Below are 17,705 nucleotides of genomic sequence, written 5' to 3'. Positions count from 1 at the left end.
AACAATTTTTTTTCTTTTACAAAATAAGAAAAAACTTGAAATTTATATCGACATCAGAAAATAAAATGAAAAAAAGGCATTTAAGTCAATCCTATCATGTCTTAAAGAGATGCAGTTTTCTATCTTATTTATACAAATATAAAACTATACAATGTTGATTTTTTCCTATCGCAAAATAAATAGAAAATATGTGAATTTAATATCAGCTTTAGGGGAATTTAAATAATTTAACGATTTTAAAATAAATCGTATTTATGAAGATTTAGTTGAATGTTTTAGATGTATACAAAAAAACATTTCTTACAATTGTGAAACATTTTGATGAACTTTGAGGGAAATTAAATGGTTATCGCATATTGGCGAGAATCTTATTTTTGGAGAGACAGTTTTTTGTCTCAGATATATGGATATATATAAATAATCTAAAATGTAATATTTATATGAACTTTACGGAACTTTAAATGATTGAAAAGTATTGAACTACATCTTATTTATAAAGTGAGACAATTTTCTGTCTTAGATATGCAAATATAACCATATGCAATATGGCTGCTTTTCATCCGAAAAAAAGTAGAATTTATGTGAATTTTCTACGATATTTAGGGGAATTTAAATGATTGAGACATATTGAACAGAATGTTATTTATGGAGAGACAGTTTTATGTCCTGGTTGAACTCAAACAAGTAACAAATCTACAGTCGAGTGAGCTCGACTGTCGAATACGCTGAAATATACCAACTTAATATACTGAACAAACTTTAAATATACCGAAGACTTTATTTGGAATTTGGATATACATATTTTCACATTTAAAATATACTAAAAAGTACAAAATATGCCAGATGGTCAATGCAGCCGGTTTTAGCTAAAGTTATAATATTTTTCTACTCTATGGGTAGCGAGTATAATAATCGCAACAAAGTTGATTCGTTTCTTTCACAAAATAAGCAGAAATTGTGTGCCTAAAAAAGTCCATCAATTAAATGTCAAGCTATAGTGCAGCAACTGTTTAATTTCGCATTGTCACTCCAGCGTCTAATGGAGACCAAGTCGAAATTGTGGATAACATGAAGAAATGGTAGTTGAAAGCCCGTCAACATGCCAACAATTGGCCTTGTTAGTCAGCGTGAGCTGAAGAACTTGATTTCACCTCAGGAATGGAATGACGGAAGGGGAAGTTAACTCAGTGGGACTCACTCCAAAAAAATCAAGTCAAATAAGAGGAAACCTATGCCAATAGCAGAAACCAGGCCAACCATGTGTGTGTGTGTCAGTGTGTGTGTGTGTGTGTGTGAGTGTGTGTGAGCACGTGCACAACTGTACTTTTGACGCATTTAAAACCGCCTTCACTCACACATCGCGATTGGGCTCACAATAACCGACAATCAGCTCCATCAAAATTGCAATGAAGGATTTTAGCCCGCATTTTTTTGGGTGGTTCACTGCTTACACTGAAGTTGAAACTTTGCTGCAGCTTTTAGCAAAGGCATTTCCACAAACAACAACAACAATAGACTTACACAATGCGCACTTTTGATTAGGAAAAATGCCGCCAGGTAATCGCTACGGGCGCAGCCACAAAAGCCGCTCGCTTCGCTGAGCTCGCTGACTATTTGGTTGGTTGAGAGCGGGGCTTGGAGGGGAGCTGGGTTTTTGGTTTGTGGGTTGGGCGTGAAATGAAATAAATAAAATAAACCACAAGATGACGTCGTCGCCATGACAATAGCTCGATGACAGAGGGGTGACGAGAGGTGCGGGCGGCGCTTTGTTTATTCGATAAATCTATTGCAAGACGACGACCATCGAAACGGGCGAATGAATGTGGTTCAGTAACTGGCGGTCGTTCAAGCTGAGCGGGTAAGCTGTGGAAGACGCCCCAAAAACTTGTCTCAGTCTCAGAGTTAATTCTAAGGATCGTGGGGGGTGCACTGTGGGTGGGTGTTGTTGCCATATTTACATTCACATTCACATTCACGTTCACATTCAGATTCACGTTCACATTTCACATTTAGGTTCAGGTTCACGTGTGTGCGCGCGCAAAACAACAGTTATTATTGATGGCTTCACTTTAACTTGCAGTTGGTGGCTTGCTGCGGGCTTCATTAAGTGGCAAACTCAGAGGCTACGACGACGACGACGACGACTCGAAGAGCAGACAGCCAGGTTGTTTTGTTTTGGACGTTGGCAACGTTGTCGCAGTTATGGATTCACCAACACCGCCAATTGTCATCGACGATTCGAACGGTTCAGCAATGGACGCCTGTTTCACGGCATTCGACAAGGATGGGTGCGTATTTAAATGTTGTGACGAACGACAAACAGAAAACGGCTAAATAAATAATAATAATTATTTGAATAATAATAATATGCAAACAAAGGCAACCAAACAAAATTAATTAACGGTCTGTTTAGTGCATAAATTAACAATACAAAAAAGTCAATTTCAATTAACTATTCATAAAATGACCAAAAGTTAACATTCTATTAATTTATTAATTAATAAATGCCGCGTAAAATTACTAAAACTATTTCTAACAAAACGAAAAAAACTATGAAACATTTTTTATTACATAACATTGTGGCACATTAGATTTAAGGCGGTTTTTCTCAACTTTTAATTTGGTACACGGCGACCGCAAAGTAAATCAATTACTATAAAAATAACGCATATTTATGCAAATTGGCAAAAGTGTAAAAGTTGCAACAACAAATAAATAAATTGCAAACATAAATAAACAAAAATTAACTGAATTAACAGCATCAATGGTTGGACCAACAAATTTGCAAATTTACAGTAAACACTTGCATAAATTATTAATGAAACGTGACATAAAAAGCTGCATACAGAAAGAGAACGAAATCTAAGTTAATTTATTAATGCAAAGTTGGGGTACAGCAGCAGCAGAAGCAGCAAACAAAAAAAAAAAGAGAAAAAAGAGAAAACGAATTGAAATAAAAGCACAACGAGGACAAAACGTTGCATAAATTAATTCTAATTGACATTTTCAACAGTTTTATAGGGCCATCCATTTAAAACGCAAATCAATAAACGTAATCGCATTAATTTTACCTTAATTAAACGAATTGAAAGCAGCTGCTGGGATGATGATGGTAGGCCCCAAAAAGTATGCTATAAATAAATAAATTTTCATTCATTTGGCAAACGGCAAGTTAAAGCTCTGCTCTCCAAATGGCAACGACAACAACAACGACAAGAACGACAGCAACAGCTACAATGACAAACAACCCCTAGGCAACTGGCCCCAACTTTTGCAACTCACCTTCCCCGCTTCCGTTCCCGCTCCTGTTCTCTTTCTAATCCTCTACCCTTGCGCCCTAAGACTCGCTCTCTCGTTCTCTGTGTTTAGCTGAGTCTCTTCCTGCTTCCCGAAAAACTAACTTTATTTGCTTGCTCTGCCTGCCGTTTATTTTCATGCCTGATTCACCTTTGCCGCCGCCGTCTCCTCCATCGCCTCTGCCACCTGTCTCCTGTAGCGATGACCGCCTGAATCTGGATGAGTTTACGCTAATCTGCCGTGCTCTGTTCCGCAACGACAAGGGCCACATCTACGACGTACCACACGAACGCCTCGAGCAAATATTCGCCGTCTTTGATACAAATGGCGATGGGTTCATCGATAGAGAGGAGTTTAAATTTTGCTGGAATCAATGGATAAAAACGGTAAGCAGCGTTTCATCTTCATCTACTACTACTTCACACACACACACATACACACGTTTCAATCTCAGTGTCTGTACTTATTATATACTATACAATGTGTGCGTACGTGTCTGTGTATGTGTGTGTGTGTGTGTGTGACGTGTGTGTCTATATCTCCCGGGCCATGTCTGGGTTAAGCTTTTACCATCATCCACTATTATGAAGCGGTGTATTTGCTGTGCATGTGCGTGTGTGCATGCGAATGTGTGTGTGTGTGTGTGTGTGTCTGGTAAGGTTCTCGTCACTCAGTGATTCATATCCGGGGACTCATAAAATCATAAAATGTGATAATAAAATATTTGTCAACGTTTTGCCAACGCGGAAGCTGCGTCATAAACCCAAAACACACGCATAGAGAGCGAGAGAGCGAGTGCGAGTGAAAGAGAGAGCAAGATAAAGCGGTGTCCCACCGCACACAAATTCGCAGTCATTCGCAGCGTTTGCAATCAAAGTGGCCGAGTCCCGGATTGTGTGTGTAATTCAATCCTGATCAGTCCTTGTTGGACGGTAAAATGTCGCTTACAGCAAATGTCACACGTCACACATTGCGAGGTCTGCCGAGTTTGCCAGTCTGCATATGGGGATTGCTTTCATCATCTCCCATCCCCCACTCCCCCAAAGCCCAAGCCATTTTCCCTGCACACACAAACACAGTTGCTGCTGCTCCTGTTTTTGCCCACAACCAAAAACTCATTCCTTGGCCCAGCTATCGTCATCGTCATCATCGCCACTGCCCTGTCACGAAGCGACGGCGGCAGTGGCAGCGTATGCAAATGTGATAATCTGATTCTGTGAATGTCACATACAAACACAAAAACAGACACACTCACACACACACACACACAGACAACAGAGTGACACATACAAACACAATACTCAGAGCCTCTCCGCACGTAAAGTGATAAAAACGCGTGACAAATAAAATGCCACAGAAAGCGAACGGAGCTGCATTCATTTGGTGAGCTCGTTGCTCCATTTCCCCCCTCTCGCTACCAACTTCCCCACTTCCCTCTCGTGCTCGCGTTGCCTTCGCCCTCATCGCATTGCCAGCATATTAAAATAAAGAATTTTTCGAATAATTTTATTGTGCGAATAGTCAACGAAGCCAGGCCATAGCTGACTTCATCTACTGCTGCTCGCTGCCTTTTCATTGCTTCCTTCGCTTTCCACATTTTTCACATCGGAATGAGCTGAGCAACATTGTTGCCACAGTCGCTGCCATAAAATTGCGTACGTGATGTGAAAGATGTTGCGTTTCGCCTGTTTTAAAGCTACTTGAAAGTTTTTGACTGCTTCACAATTAACATAACTCTCAAGTAAATCAAAGAAACCAAAAAATAAAATATTACCAAAATCACAAAAACAGAAAATTTAATAAGAAATCCACTCGCACACAATTCACAATACAATTCTAATTCAGTGTACAATTTAAAGAGAGTTTGGAAAAATAACAATGGAAACTTTTTCGTTTTGCGGTAATTTTGTGGGTTAATGTATTTTTAATATAAATTTCAACATAATTTGAATTTAAACTGAATTGTAGCATAGATTAACAGCAACTTTTTAAAACTTTTTTTCATTTTTTTTCGGAATGTCCATTTTTTTTGCTTGAAATTTTTGAATAAAACTTTTCTTTTCTCTGAATTAACGAGAACTCTACATATTTATTTAATAATGAACAATTGCGAAAAATTACCAAAATTCCCAAATGTTGCAAAAGTTTTTTTTCTTCCGTATTTTGTCTTCAACTGCTTCAATATGATGTTAAATTTTCTTTACAAAACCTTACGAAATGGGCTTTAATTTGTGCACCGAGATTTCTATAAATTCCTGAAGTGAATGCTTTTGTTGAACTTTCTTCTGGCATGGAATGTATGTACATATGAATGTGTGTGTGTGTCCTGTAATGTGAACCCCAAATAAATTACGTATACGCATGGTAGGTCGTTCGCATTGTCTGGCTGGCTGACTGGCTGGCTGGCTTGGTCTGCCTGTTGAACAATCCCTCGTTTGTCACGCGACAAATTATTTCACAAAAATAATTTCATTTTTGATATGCCATTTAAACGATGATGATTCTCCCGCCCCCTCGCTACTCGCCCCTTGCCCATCGAATGGAATGGTGAGCGTTGCCAAATTGTGTAATATTGCATAAAAATTTATTAACATATAAAAAAATCTTCCGGCAGCTGATATCATAATAAAGGGAACACTTAAAAAATGGCAGACCTCGGTGACACCCCACACTTCCTTTCGCTGCCACATCCCTTCCAGCAACATACAGTTTTTTTTCGGTTTGCCAAAAATAAAAAAGCAACAGAAGAAAAAATTGCGCCCCATAAAATTGACTTTTGTTTGTATTTCCGCATGAATTGCATAAATGGTAATTTTGCAGTTTAATGTTTGCGTGAAGCGCGCACGGACAAAATAAAATACAAAAATACAAAAACAAAAAAAAAAAAACGAACGAAAACAACAATAAACGAAACGAAGCGGCAACAACAAACGAAATTTGCATAATAAACAAATCAAATGATGGACGGGCTGGGAACGAAACTTAGACGAATGAAACTTGTGTCCCGCGTTTGGAATTAAATAAACACATAAATAGAACATTTAGCGCCGTAAATCATTTGCATTGCTCGCTAAATATTTTTGCGGTTTTGTGGTGTGCGTGTGTTTATGTAACAATGAGTATATATTTGTTTTCCCTCTGTGTGTATGTGTGTGTGTGAGTTTGAGTCCATCTGGCTGTAAAGTATTTTTTTTTTGTTTTATTGGGTGGGGCTGCATAAAACTGAAACCGATTGAAGTGGCAGGAAACGGAAATGAACGCAAATTTATGGAAATAATGTGACTGGCCGCATTTGTGTAAAACAATCAATAGAAAGGTGCATGCGAAAAACGGATTTGAAAAAAGGGGGATCGAGCATGGAGGCTACCTAATTTTGTGGGCATAATTCAATGTGACGCGTTTACAATTTTGATGCTTTTATTGTGTTGTGTTTGCATTTTTGTGCCATTTCGAAAATGCGTAATTTATGTGCTTAAATGTGCAGAAAATGCTTTTTAACCAACTGCACAAAAGGTATACCTAGAGTAAAGGCAAGCGTTGAGGACGTTGAGGAGCGACGGGGGGAGTAGTAGAAAAGGAGTTCTGTTGTTTCCTCAAGCGTAAAATGCTGCGGTTTTGACAAGCAGCCGCAACACAAGCGAAACCGAACAACGAACAGTTTTTGATGAGGGACCAAACCAAGTGCAGGGCAAAATGACCTTTTTACCTAAAGTTTAAGTGCTGGAATTGAAGGTAAAGTCGTGAGTGACGGCGGTTTCAATTCCACGGGGATGATTTTACTTTAAGCTCACACACACAAACACACCCACATATATTAATTGACAGCGCAAAGTTTATACAAAAAGTATCCAAGCACTTTGCAAAATATTATTATAATTGAAAACGAGAAGCTGACAATGGGATTTTTCCTTTTTCGAGGGATGAATTTTGCTCAGCGACAACCTGTTGCATTTATGTCTTTGTTTTCTCATCAAACAAGATGAACTGTTTTCCGTGAACTCGACAATGGCTGTTAACATTGCGAAAGCGCCTAGGAAAGCAGCAGCAGCTATAGCAGCAGCTGGCAGTTTCATTTTATATTTGAGGGCCGCCATTACCATTTCCTTAAACAGTTTTATCTTCATATAATACATTTATTGCTGTTGCCACCTGCTCGGCTCGGCTCTTAGCCATCTGACAGTCGTAAATTGCCAGCGTTTGGCTGGGATTCGGAGACTAGGTTATAAATATATGTAGTATGTACGTGTATGAGGGCAAGCAGCGTGCTGCTGGCACATTTAGAGAGCCGTAATATATCATATAAGGCGCGTCATCATATAGTTCATTGAACCCCCGACCACAAAGTGACTCAAAAATCTTCCGCCCAAAAAGCTTTAAGTGTCTTACAATGTCTACCGTTAATCTTGGGTGCACTTACTTATACCCACACAAATATACACACACCCACACACACACAGCTGGGTAGGTGCGAAGAGGAGGGGGTGACTGAGGTGGTTCCGTGGTGCAGCATCGTTTATAATGTCTTCATTTATGGCACAATGTGCCACAGTTTTTTTTTTTTTTTTCGTGCTCAGTTACGCACCGACACCGAAAAACACGGCCAGCAATCCGTGGAAAGAGACTTCGTTTGGTGGCCATGGTCGGGGAGGGGAGGGGAGGGTGATGGACTTGGAAACACAGCCGCACAGTGAGTGCCAAAAGTCGCCCTACGACTTGTCTGCTCATCGAGCGGAAAATAATATCTTGCTATAAATTTGGGCTCCGTTTTTCTAACGTTGTCGCGTGTCCAGGGCGCTTAATTTTTTCTCGTCCTTTTTCGTGTGCTCTTCTTCGTCGTCTTCTTCTTCTTCTTCTTTTGCTTCTGCTTTAGCTTCTACATCTTCTGCTTCTTACTTGGTTTACGGGATTCCCAATCCTCAATGCCACCACTCACCGTCGCGTCGTCCTCGACTGATGAAAGTTTAACGACCAAAGTTGACACGCTGCGGCGATTATTTAGAAAGTTAATGACTTATAACACACAAGCGCAAGTGCGAGCGAGACGGCGCGACGGTGTCGCACAGAAAGGGACAGAGCGTGTGGAGTTGAGTATTAAGAGTGACAGAGATAGAGCGGGGCATAACAGTTGATATAACGTTGGAAAACTGTTGGCAGTTTTTGTTTAATTGGATTGGGCAGTTGTCAGACATGAAAAATGTTTTTCCAATAGAAAAAGCTTTCCTGCATTAGGCTTCATTAAATCAAACAAAACGATAGCACCCCAGGAAACAGAGAGTAGAATAGAGCAATAGAAAGGGAGAGAGAGAGTGAGAACAGGTATGGGTAAGAAACGAAATGTAGTAGCAATGGATGCAACATTCCGATGCAAACTAAAATGGCAGATGAAACTAGATAAATAACTTTATGGCTTAATGGCAGCCAGCACTGAAGTGAAGATAAAGTTTGCTTTTAGAGAGAGTTTTTGAAAGAGAGCATTAATTGGAAATATGATTTATGCTTCTTTGCTAAAAGTCAACTCCTAATGTTCTAACAATAGCTATCATCAATATTTCTGATAATCATCTGCTTGACTTATGTTCAATTTAAGCATACAATAAGAATATTCTGATTCGACTTCAATATAGCATTCAAGCTTTGTCAAATGATGTATCAGATCTCTAATTAATATATTGAATACTCATCTCTGCAAATTTATTTTGTGAGATAAGCATCCAATAAATATATCCACAAACTCAATAAAACATTCAAGCTGTGCCTAATCATGTATCAGATCTCTCAGATTATATATATTAATTCTGAGAGTTAAGCATCCAATAAACATATCCACAGACTTAATATAACATTCAAGCTCTCCATTCATTCAGATCTCTCAGATTATATCATTAATATCTTGAATTCTCATCTCTTCAAATTATTTTGAGAGTTAAGGATCCAATAAACATATCCACAGACTCAATATAACATTAAAACTCTGCAAAATCATGTATCAGATCTCTCAGATTATATCATTAATATCTTTAATACTCATCTCTTCAAATTATTTTGGGAGTTAAGCATCCAATAAACATATCCACAGACTCCAGACACCACTTCAATATGACTTTCATGCTCAACTAAAATCATGCAAAATCATGAATAGATCTCTCAGATTATCAACAGACATCAAGAAGTTGCTGGCGAATTATCAGCATATCATCTGCATAAATTTGTCGTAAGCAGCTTATTGCCACATGAGCTTGAAGTTCTGTCTGCCGATAAGTGTGTATTATTGGTGTTGGCAATAAATTGGTGTGAAATCGTGGGGAGTTCGAAAACTTATTTATGGTTAGTTGTGCATAACTCTCGCTCGCTCTCTCTCTCTCTCTCTCTCTCTCTCTCTCTCTCTCTCTCTCTCTCTCTCTCTCTGTGTGCTCGCTAGGCATGTTGGGTTGCCCAACAATTTCTGGTCCCAGTCAGCCGCATAAATTGTATAATGTAATTTTCCAGCAACTGGCATGCCTCCACTAACTCTGTCTCTGTGTCTGTCTCTGCCTCTTCCTCTGCCTCTGGCTCCACCTCATCATCACTCCTGGTGCGTCCGTCGCGTCCGTAAAACCCACAACTGTCAACGGCAATGTGTGTTGGAGCTGTCTGCCTATGTGAGGAGTATGCCAAAAAATAAATGTATACAAGTGAGCAGAGGAGTTGGAGGTGAAGTGAAGTGGAGAGGGAGGCAGACAGGCTCAGGATCGGGCCCAGAACTGCCAGAACCGCCAACTTATGCAACAATTTCAAAACGGAAATTGCTTTAGCACCTGCCCCACATACCCATACAGCCAATACACACCCACACACTCCCACACACACATAGGCCTCCCCAACATCAATGTGTGTGGGTGTGGCTGGGCACGTTTCCCTTTTGGCACATACTTCAATATCACGTTGAATTTCATTCGATTCGTGCGCCTTTCTGCCTGCTTTTGGATCCTTCGGTTCGTGGTCCTTGTCGACGTCACCATTTGCCGTCCTCATTCGTTTAGCTTGGCAACTTTTTTGGCACACACGGCGCACACTTTGACAGTTTGTCTGCGGCTCTCCCCAAAAAAAACCCGGCTCGGGATGAAGTAGCTCTGGTATCCAACTAAAAGGCAACCCAAAAACGTCGGCGCTTTGGGTTTTCGGATTTTGAAATTTATTCTGCACTGAAATTGACTCGAAATGTTGTATGCCGTGCTCGACACAACGAAAGTTTCTCTTCCATTTACTTGCGAGTGTGAGAGTATAGAGATAGAATTCAGCAGATAGAAAGAGAGAGAGAGAGAGAGCGAATGTGTGCAAGCGGGAGCAAAGTTATTTCTATAACTTGTTCCTTTTGTTTGGCCCCTGACAGAATCGGGTTGAAGTGTAATTTGAATTTAAGATTTGCTGTGGTAACCACAAGGTGCCTTGTCTTGCCGCACCTCTTTGCTGTCTCTCTGTCTGTCTGTCTGTCTGTCTCTTCGTTCCCGTGGAGCCAAAGGCATTTCGGGTGTCGCCGTGTTTGCCACATCCACATCCAAATCCACAACGTGTCTGTGGGACTCGTTCTCGCAACGCTCAATAATTAATTTAGCCGTAACATATTTGCCAGCCAAATGAATGAACCAGGATTTCTACTCTCTCTCCTCTGCACACTCCAATTTGTTGCTAGTTGCCAGTTGGTTGTCGCTTAACCAAGAGTTTCACTTTAAGTTTGAAAGCATTTCTTGGCTATTGCCACAGCACTTTAATCAAACATTCATAGTTGCAACTTTAAATTAAACGGCTCAAACTTAGCTGGCAAACTCTGCTCTGCTGTGGGTGCGGGACGCACTCTTGTTTGAGGCCAGGATGTGGGCAAGTGGGCAAGTGGGTGTGGGTGGCTAAAACAATAAGTGCTTGGGCCAAGGGTCAGTTGTTTGCATTAGCCAACGCCGACGCCAACGCCAATGGAGCCCAGTGGATGAGGTGCGTGTTAATTTGCCAACTTTAGTAAACTGTGCGACAGCAGATTGAGAAAGAGGAACGGCAGCAGCAGCTGCGTCAAATGCTTCATAATTGGATGGTGCTGTGATTTCTTGCGGTGAAACTCTGAGGTAAAATTGCGGAGCAAAATGAGGATGTGTGTGTGTGTGTGAAATGGGAGGAAAGAGTCGAATCGAATTTAAAGTTTTTTAAAGTTCACAAACTAAACATTGTAAAATTAATTGCCGAAATGTGTGTGTGCGAACTTTGGGTAAAATTTGATTAAAGAAACTAAAACAATATTTGCTATTTGGCAATTTGGCATGGGGAAATTCAATCCAGTCAAAGCCTTGTCTTTGGTCGTCTAATGGCCATGCTAAGCTCTAGCATAATCCACGTGTGATATATGTTTTATGGGCCAAGACAACTCACCGCACAAATTGATACATTAACTACCTTTATCCGGCCATTATCTCTAAGTATGCTCTCTAACCGAAAACTATGCTCAAAATGCGTCGTCCCCATGCTCGACATGCAAATGTAAATCACTTCCGCAACTATGCGGCTCCACTGCACCATCTCACCACAGTAGCATCCGAGGCAGCAGAGGCAGAGGCAGCTGAAGCAGAGGCAGCAGCACTAATGCTATAACCACTGCCACAGCCACTGCCAACGGGCGATAAATCATCAACTGCTTAAGCGTTGTCTGCCCCACGACAACAACAACAAGAACAACAGCATCAACAAGAACAACTAACCTTTCCGCCACTCTCCGAGCCCGCAACTTCATTTGCGTGCCACCTGCTGCTGCTCATGCGACTGCCATTGCCACTGCCACAGCTACTGCTATTGCTGCTGGTGCAACTCACGTTGGTCGCTTTAAAGCATTTAGCTGGGATGACATATTTTAAACGCTCTGCCAACAGTTGCAACAGCAACACCAACAGCAACAGCCACACAAATCAAAGCTACTGACAACAACAACACACTTAATCAGTTGCTAGAGATGACACTTCATTATGATCATTAAGCTGGCATATTATCTAGATGAAAAATCGCGTTATTTCAATGTTCTAAGCAAAATTTGGAAAACATTGTGGGACAATCAATAATATTAGGAAATAAATAATAGTATATCGACATACCAAATTAAATCTTCGGTATATTGTAGTATTATTTCAGTATATTGATTTGGTATTTGTTGAAAATAATACCACTCTGTTTTGGTTTTATTGAAAATGGGTAGCGTGTATACTAAGCACACTTGACTGTAGCTTTCTTTCTGATTATTTGTCAGTTTCGGCATTTTCTAATATGTTCTAAAACAAATTGGGAAAATATTGTAAGACAATCACTATTATTTTATAATATTATTAAATAAATAATAGTATAATCATATACCAAATGTAGCAATAGGTATATTTTAGAATTGTTTTAGTGTATTAATTCAGCATATTTTAGAAATAATACCACAACTGATTTGCTTTTATTAAAAATGGGTAGCGGTTGTAACTTTCTTTAATTTTTAATTAAAATTTTCATTGTATTTATTTAAAAAATTAGCCTATAAATTCTAATTTCTTTAAAAATGTCAAAAAACATGAAATTAATCCTTGGAAATTACTTGATTAGCAATCACTCAATATTTCATTATATTGTAAGATTATTCGTATCCAAAACCTAATATTATATTTTTATAGAAGCATAACACAAATATATAGCACAAATAATAAATAAATGGGTAAAATATATAAATAATAATAGTTGTAGTTTGCTTATGCTGAAAGGCACAAACTTATGTAGAAAGTACAGAAACGAAAGTTTTAAAATATTTAACATACTCGCATAAAATTTCGTATTAATATATCGTTTGTGAATTTCTGTCGATTATTACGACGTGTGTCACGCACTCAGCTCCAAGAGAGTTGCATGCAACGTGCCGATGCTAATGTGCTACAGCTACATACATACGTACTTACATCTAGTTCAACTGCTGTTGCCACTGCCACTGCCAGTGTCTGTGCTCCTGTCTCCGTCTGTTCGTCTCCGTCTATGTTTGCGCATAGATCATAATCATTCATAATCAGCGTGCACATAAATAACAAATTAAAAGCGCTTCACTAATTTTAAATATGCTCGAACATAATCAGCTTAGACGACGACGACGACGACGACGACGTCGACGGCGACGTCGACTCTGTTTTGTTGTTGATGATGATGCTCGTCTTCGCTCTCGTTGCTGCTGCTATTGCTGCTGCTGTTGATGATGATGTTTGATGATGACGTATACTAGGTACTCGCTACTCAGGGCTGCCAGTCAAGATAGCAATGGCATCCTAACGAGCTCTTTGCTCTCATGTGTGCTGCGGAGGGGTTTTTTTTTCGAGAGGTTTTTATTTTTTTTGACTGGCTTTTACTTCATTTAAAACGCATTTATAATGGGCGGCAAAAAAAAAAAGTAAAAATGAAGAAGAAAACTCATCAGCGCACACACACACACCAACACTCACATAAAGAGTCTTATACACACACACACGCACACACACAGTGAAGCAGAGTCTAATGCACATGTATACAAATTTTCTTTGTAGCTTTTCATGTTTGTGCTTATGTACTTTGGGCTGACGTCTTTTGTGGCGTCTGCTTCACTTACTTTTGGCCATACAATTTTCTTACAATTTTCGTGGGCTGCTCATGTTACCATCTCACTCTCTCATGTTCGCTCTCTTTCAGTTATTGCTCATTCTAATACACATACTCTCTCTCTCTCTCTTTCACTTTCTTGGCAGATTGTGCGACCGGTGAACGCGTTTCTCATTGTTGATGTACAAAATGATTTTATAAGTGGTTCCTTGGATATAAGTAATTGCAGTGCACAGCAGCAAGGACACGAGGTGAGTCCGGACAGACACGCAAGCAAGACGTTTGGACGAAGTCGACTGACAAAAAAAAAGAAGTAGAAAGTAGAAAGAAGAAAGTGGAGCTGGCAGCTGGTGGCTGCGAGTCGTGAGTTGTGGCCACAGACGGGGCAGCAGCAGCTAAGCTTAGCTCCAGCTCAGCGCTGGCTGAAGTCGGTTGAGCAGAAGCGTGGGGAGGCCAAACTGACAGGTATGCGGCATGCGGCGACGGAAAGACATAAAACGTAACAAGAAATGAAAATGGAGGCAGCGAAGCGGAGCGCAGGATGAGCCAAAGTCATTGCCGCCGACAACTACGACGACGATGAGGACGATGAGAACGAAGGAGGGCAACGACGAGGTCGACGAAGTAGATGAGGTTGGGCTGGGCACGCTCTGCATGTCTGCATCTCCTCCCCTTCGGAAAGATACTGTATCTGCAACTGTGTGTGTGTGAGTGTGCGTGTGCAGAGACGGAAGCGGATATGCTTTACTTAAGTCGCATCCGCGCTGCGACACACGCCGGATGTCATCGTCAACGACAGCAGCAGCAGCAGCAGCAGCAGCAAAAGCGGCAGCGGCATCAGAGCTTCGACATCAGCATCGGCATTGGCATCGCCATTTCCATCGCCATCGCTTAACATCTGCGGCAATTGTGTGTCCTCGCTGTCCCTGTTAGCCTGCTGCTCGATGCCGATGCCAATGCCGATGCTGCTGTTGCTGCTGCTGCTTCAACTTCGGCCTCATCGTCTTCTGTGGTGCACTTGTTGGCCGGCACTTGCTACACTTCGAACATGAAAATTTGTCAAAATTAATAACACACACTTCCGGTTGCCGCTTTATGGACTCAACTTGCAGACGTGACACACCCCACATGCCGCACGCCGCATGCCACTAGCCGCATTTCGTATGCCACATGCCGCAATGCCAAATGCCAGACCCATTTTCCACTGCTATAAGGTTATCTATATTTTTGGGAATTTCATCCAATGACCGCGCACCTTCCGTCGCTTTTCATAGATACTGGAGCCCATTAACAAGCTACTCGACACCGTGGACTTTGATGCGGTCTTCTATTCTCTGGATTGGCATCCAAGCGATCATGTTTCCTTTATTGATAATGTCAAAATGCGAGCCATGGACGAGGCATCATCGGTGAGTAGGCAAATTTGTGTACATAATTCAATTAAACTTAATTCAATTAAATTTAAAATGAGATGCCAACATTTTATTTAAATAAAGTGCAAATATATTGAATAGTCAGAGGTTATAGATATTACATTTTAAAAAATGTTAAAAACTTTTCTAAATATATAATAATGTTACAGCAAATGAATTCAGATAAGCTAGAAATGACTTCAGAAGTCAGAGGTTATACATAATAATATGAATAACAACAATAACAATAATAAACTAAAACTTAAATACAAATAAATGTAAAAGTTTAATAGTTGTAAATATTAAAAGTGTAGCAGCAAATACATAACTTAAATAATCATTTAACATATCAAAAGCAAATTATATTACGAATCACCTCAACACCAAAAGAAGTCTTTCAATAACTCATAGAAAATATATGAACAAGTTATAATGAATTCAAATGAATTAAAAATAATTAAGCTATAGCTATTACTTTTCATAGCTGCATGTATTAAACATGTTTCAGCAAATTTCTATTGAGATACACCCAATAAATTCAAATAATATTAAAACAAGTAAGAAATATACAGATGAGCTTAACTTTGAGATACCCTTGACCTATTTTAATGAGAGCAAAACATTGAATTATTCTTAAAATATGCCAAAATAATATATCAAATATATGCTGAAAATAAAATAATTAAAAATTCTAAATTTCATCTATTACAAGAAAGTGGCATACCAAAGAAAATGAATAGTTTAGAATAAAAATATTGCATTTATTTAATGAACTCCACAGCTGGATGCTGATTCGGCAAAGGTCTTCGACACGGTCATCTTTGCTGGGCCGCCGCCAATGAAGCAGCGTCTGTGGCCACGTCACTGTGTGCAGGACTCGTGGGGCGCGGAGCTGCACAAGGATCTCAAAGTGGTCGATCATGGCATCAAGGTGTACAAGGGCACCAATCCCGAGGTGGATTCGTACTCGGTGTTCTGGGACAACAAAAAGTTATCGGATACCACACTAAATGCGCAGCTTAAGATGAAAGGCGCCACAGATATCTATGTGTGTGGATTGGCCTACGATGTGTGTGTGGGTGCAACTGCGGTGGATGCTCTCTCAGCTGGTTATCGCACCATTCTGATAGATGACTGTTGCCGCGGTACCGATGTCCATGATATTGAGCACACTAAGGAGAAGGTCGTGACCAGCGATGGCGTTATAGTTCACACCAATGAGGTGAGTGTTGAGTGTTTATAATTGAACTCTTTTTTGTATTGCGTATTTGTATTTAGGTCAAGGCCATGGCCGAGGGTCGAGATCGTCGCCCGGAGTTGGGCTATAAACTGGCCATGGAACTAAAAAGTCCCGATTCGGTGCTGTCGCAACGCAACGGATTTAGGCCATCATTTTAACCAAGTGCAGCGCAATTGATTAAGGTTTAAAGACATCACAAAATATCACAGAGCTAAGCAAAATCACACAAGGAATATGGAAATGAATAATGACAAATTTAGTTAAAGTAGTTAATGTTTAGTGCGTTTTAGTTAAACAACAAAATGGAGAAACAAAAATAAACAATCACAAGTATCAAGTGCCTCGCAAAATGTAGTTGAGCTAGCTTTTGCTAAAAAAAGGACATTGAACAATTTTGAAAATAACTAAAATAATTGCGAAATATTTTGGTAGCATTACAATTTTTATATACTCGTACTTAATACAAAACTAATCTTGAATTTTGTGTGTCTATTGACAGGGTATAATCAAATGAAATGAGCTTAAGTATTACCTAACATAATTATTCCTTTACTTGGCACCTGTATTACAATTACAAGTTTCAATCAAGCAATCAGCAAATGTTGTATACTGCACCTGTTTCAACAAATACAAATACAAATACAATTTTAAATACAGTTAATAAACAATTTTTAGAGAACTCTGGAATGAAGATGGGCTTCAATGTACAAGTACTTAAAAAACGCTATTAGATTACATAATAAATAAAAACAACTTATTAAGTTTATTATTTCGCAATTTACAAACTTTAAAGTGTGCTCATTCATGGCTGGGAAAGTTTTACTCAGAATTAGAATTGTATTGTTTCACTAAAATACTAAGAACATAAAAAAAAAAATGGTGTTGTTCTAGCTCACAGCAGGTATAACTTTATGATAGCTAAGCTGCTTTGATAAATGTCTCTTGCAGTTGTATTCAATTCATTTTGCATTCTTTCTTTCTCTATACTCAATAGACTCTTCATATATAGCCAATTGCAAACAAAAACTTCAAAACAAACCGAATAAATGTCCTGCGACCAACACACACACACACACCATGTTCATTCTGTGTGTGTGGGTGTAGTTGGTGGACAAAGTGTGCAGAGATTGTTAAACGCTTTTTTACCGACT

At 39.6% G+C, this 17,705-nt stretch overlaps 1 protein-coding gene across 2 annotated transcripts in view; it reads left to right on the top strand.

The window, feature by feature from the left end:
- Window positions 1-17,339, top strand: part of LOC117574740 (nicotinamidase) — a 32,152-nt gene extending 14,813 nt beyond the window's left edge. For both annotated transcript variants that reach the window (XM_034258677.2, XM_034258676.2), the window contains exons 2-7: window positions 2,081-2,288; window positions 3,497-3,683; window positions 14,049-14,153; window positions 15,177-15,311; window positions 16,096-16,536; window positions 16,593-17,339. In XM_034258677.2, coding sequence (XP_034114568.1) covers window positions 2,203-2,288; window positions 3,497-3,683; window positions 14,049-14,153; window positions 15,177-15,311; window positions 16,096-16,536; window positions 16,593-16,712 — 1,074 coding nt within the window. In that variant the 5' untranslated portion in view covers window positions 2,081-2,202 and the 3' untranslated portion in view covers window positions 16,713-17,339. The remainder of the gene's footprint in view (window positions 1-2,080; window positions 2,289-3,496; window positions 3,684-14,048; window positions 14,154-15,176; window positions 15,312-16,095; window positions 16,537-16,592) is intronic.
- The last annotated feature ends 366 nt before the right edge of the window (window positions 17,340-17,705 follow it).

The sequence above is a fragment of the Drosophila albomicans genome, chromosome 2R, assembly GCF_009650485.2.
Source record: "Drosophila albomicans strain 15112-1751.03 chromosome 2R, ASM965048v2, whole genome shotgun sequence".
NCBI classification, from domain to species: Eukaryota; Metazoa; Arthropoda; class Insecta; order Diptera; family Drosophilidae; genus Drosophila; species Drosophila albomicans.
Note: the sequence above shows the minus strand (reverse complement) of the source record. Positions and strands in the feature narration are given on the sequence as shown.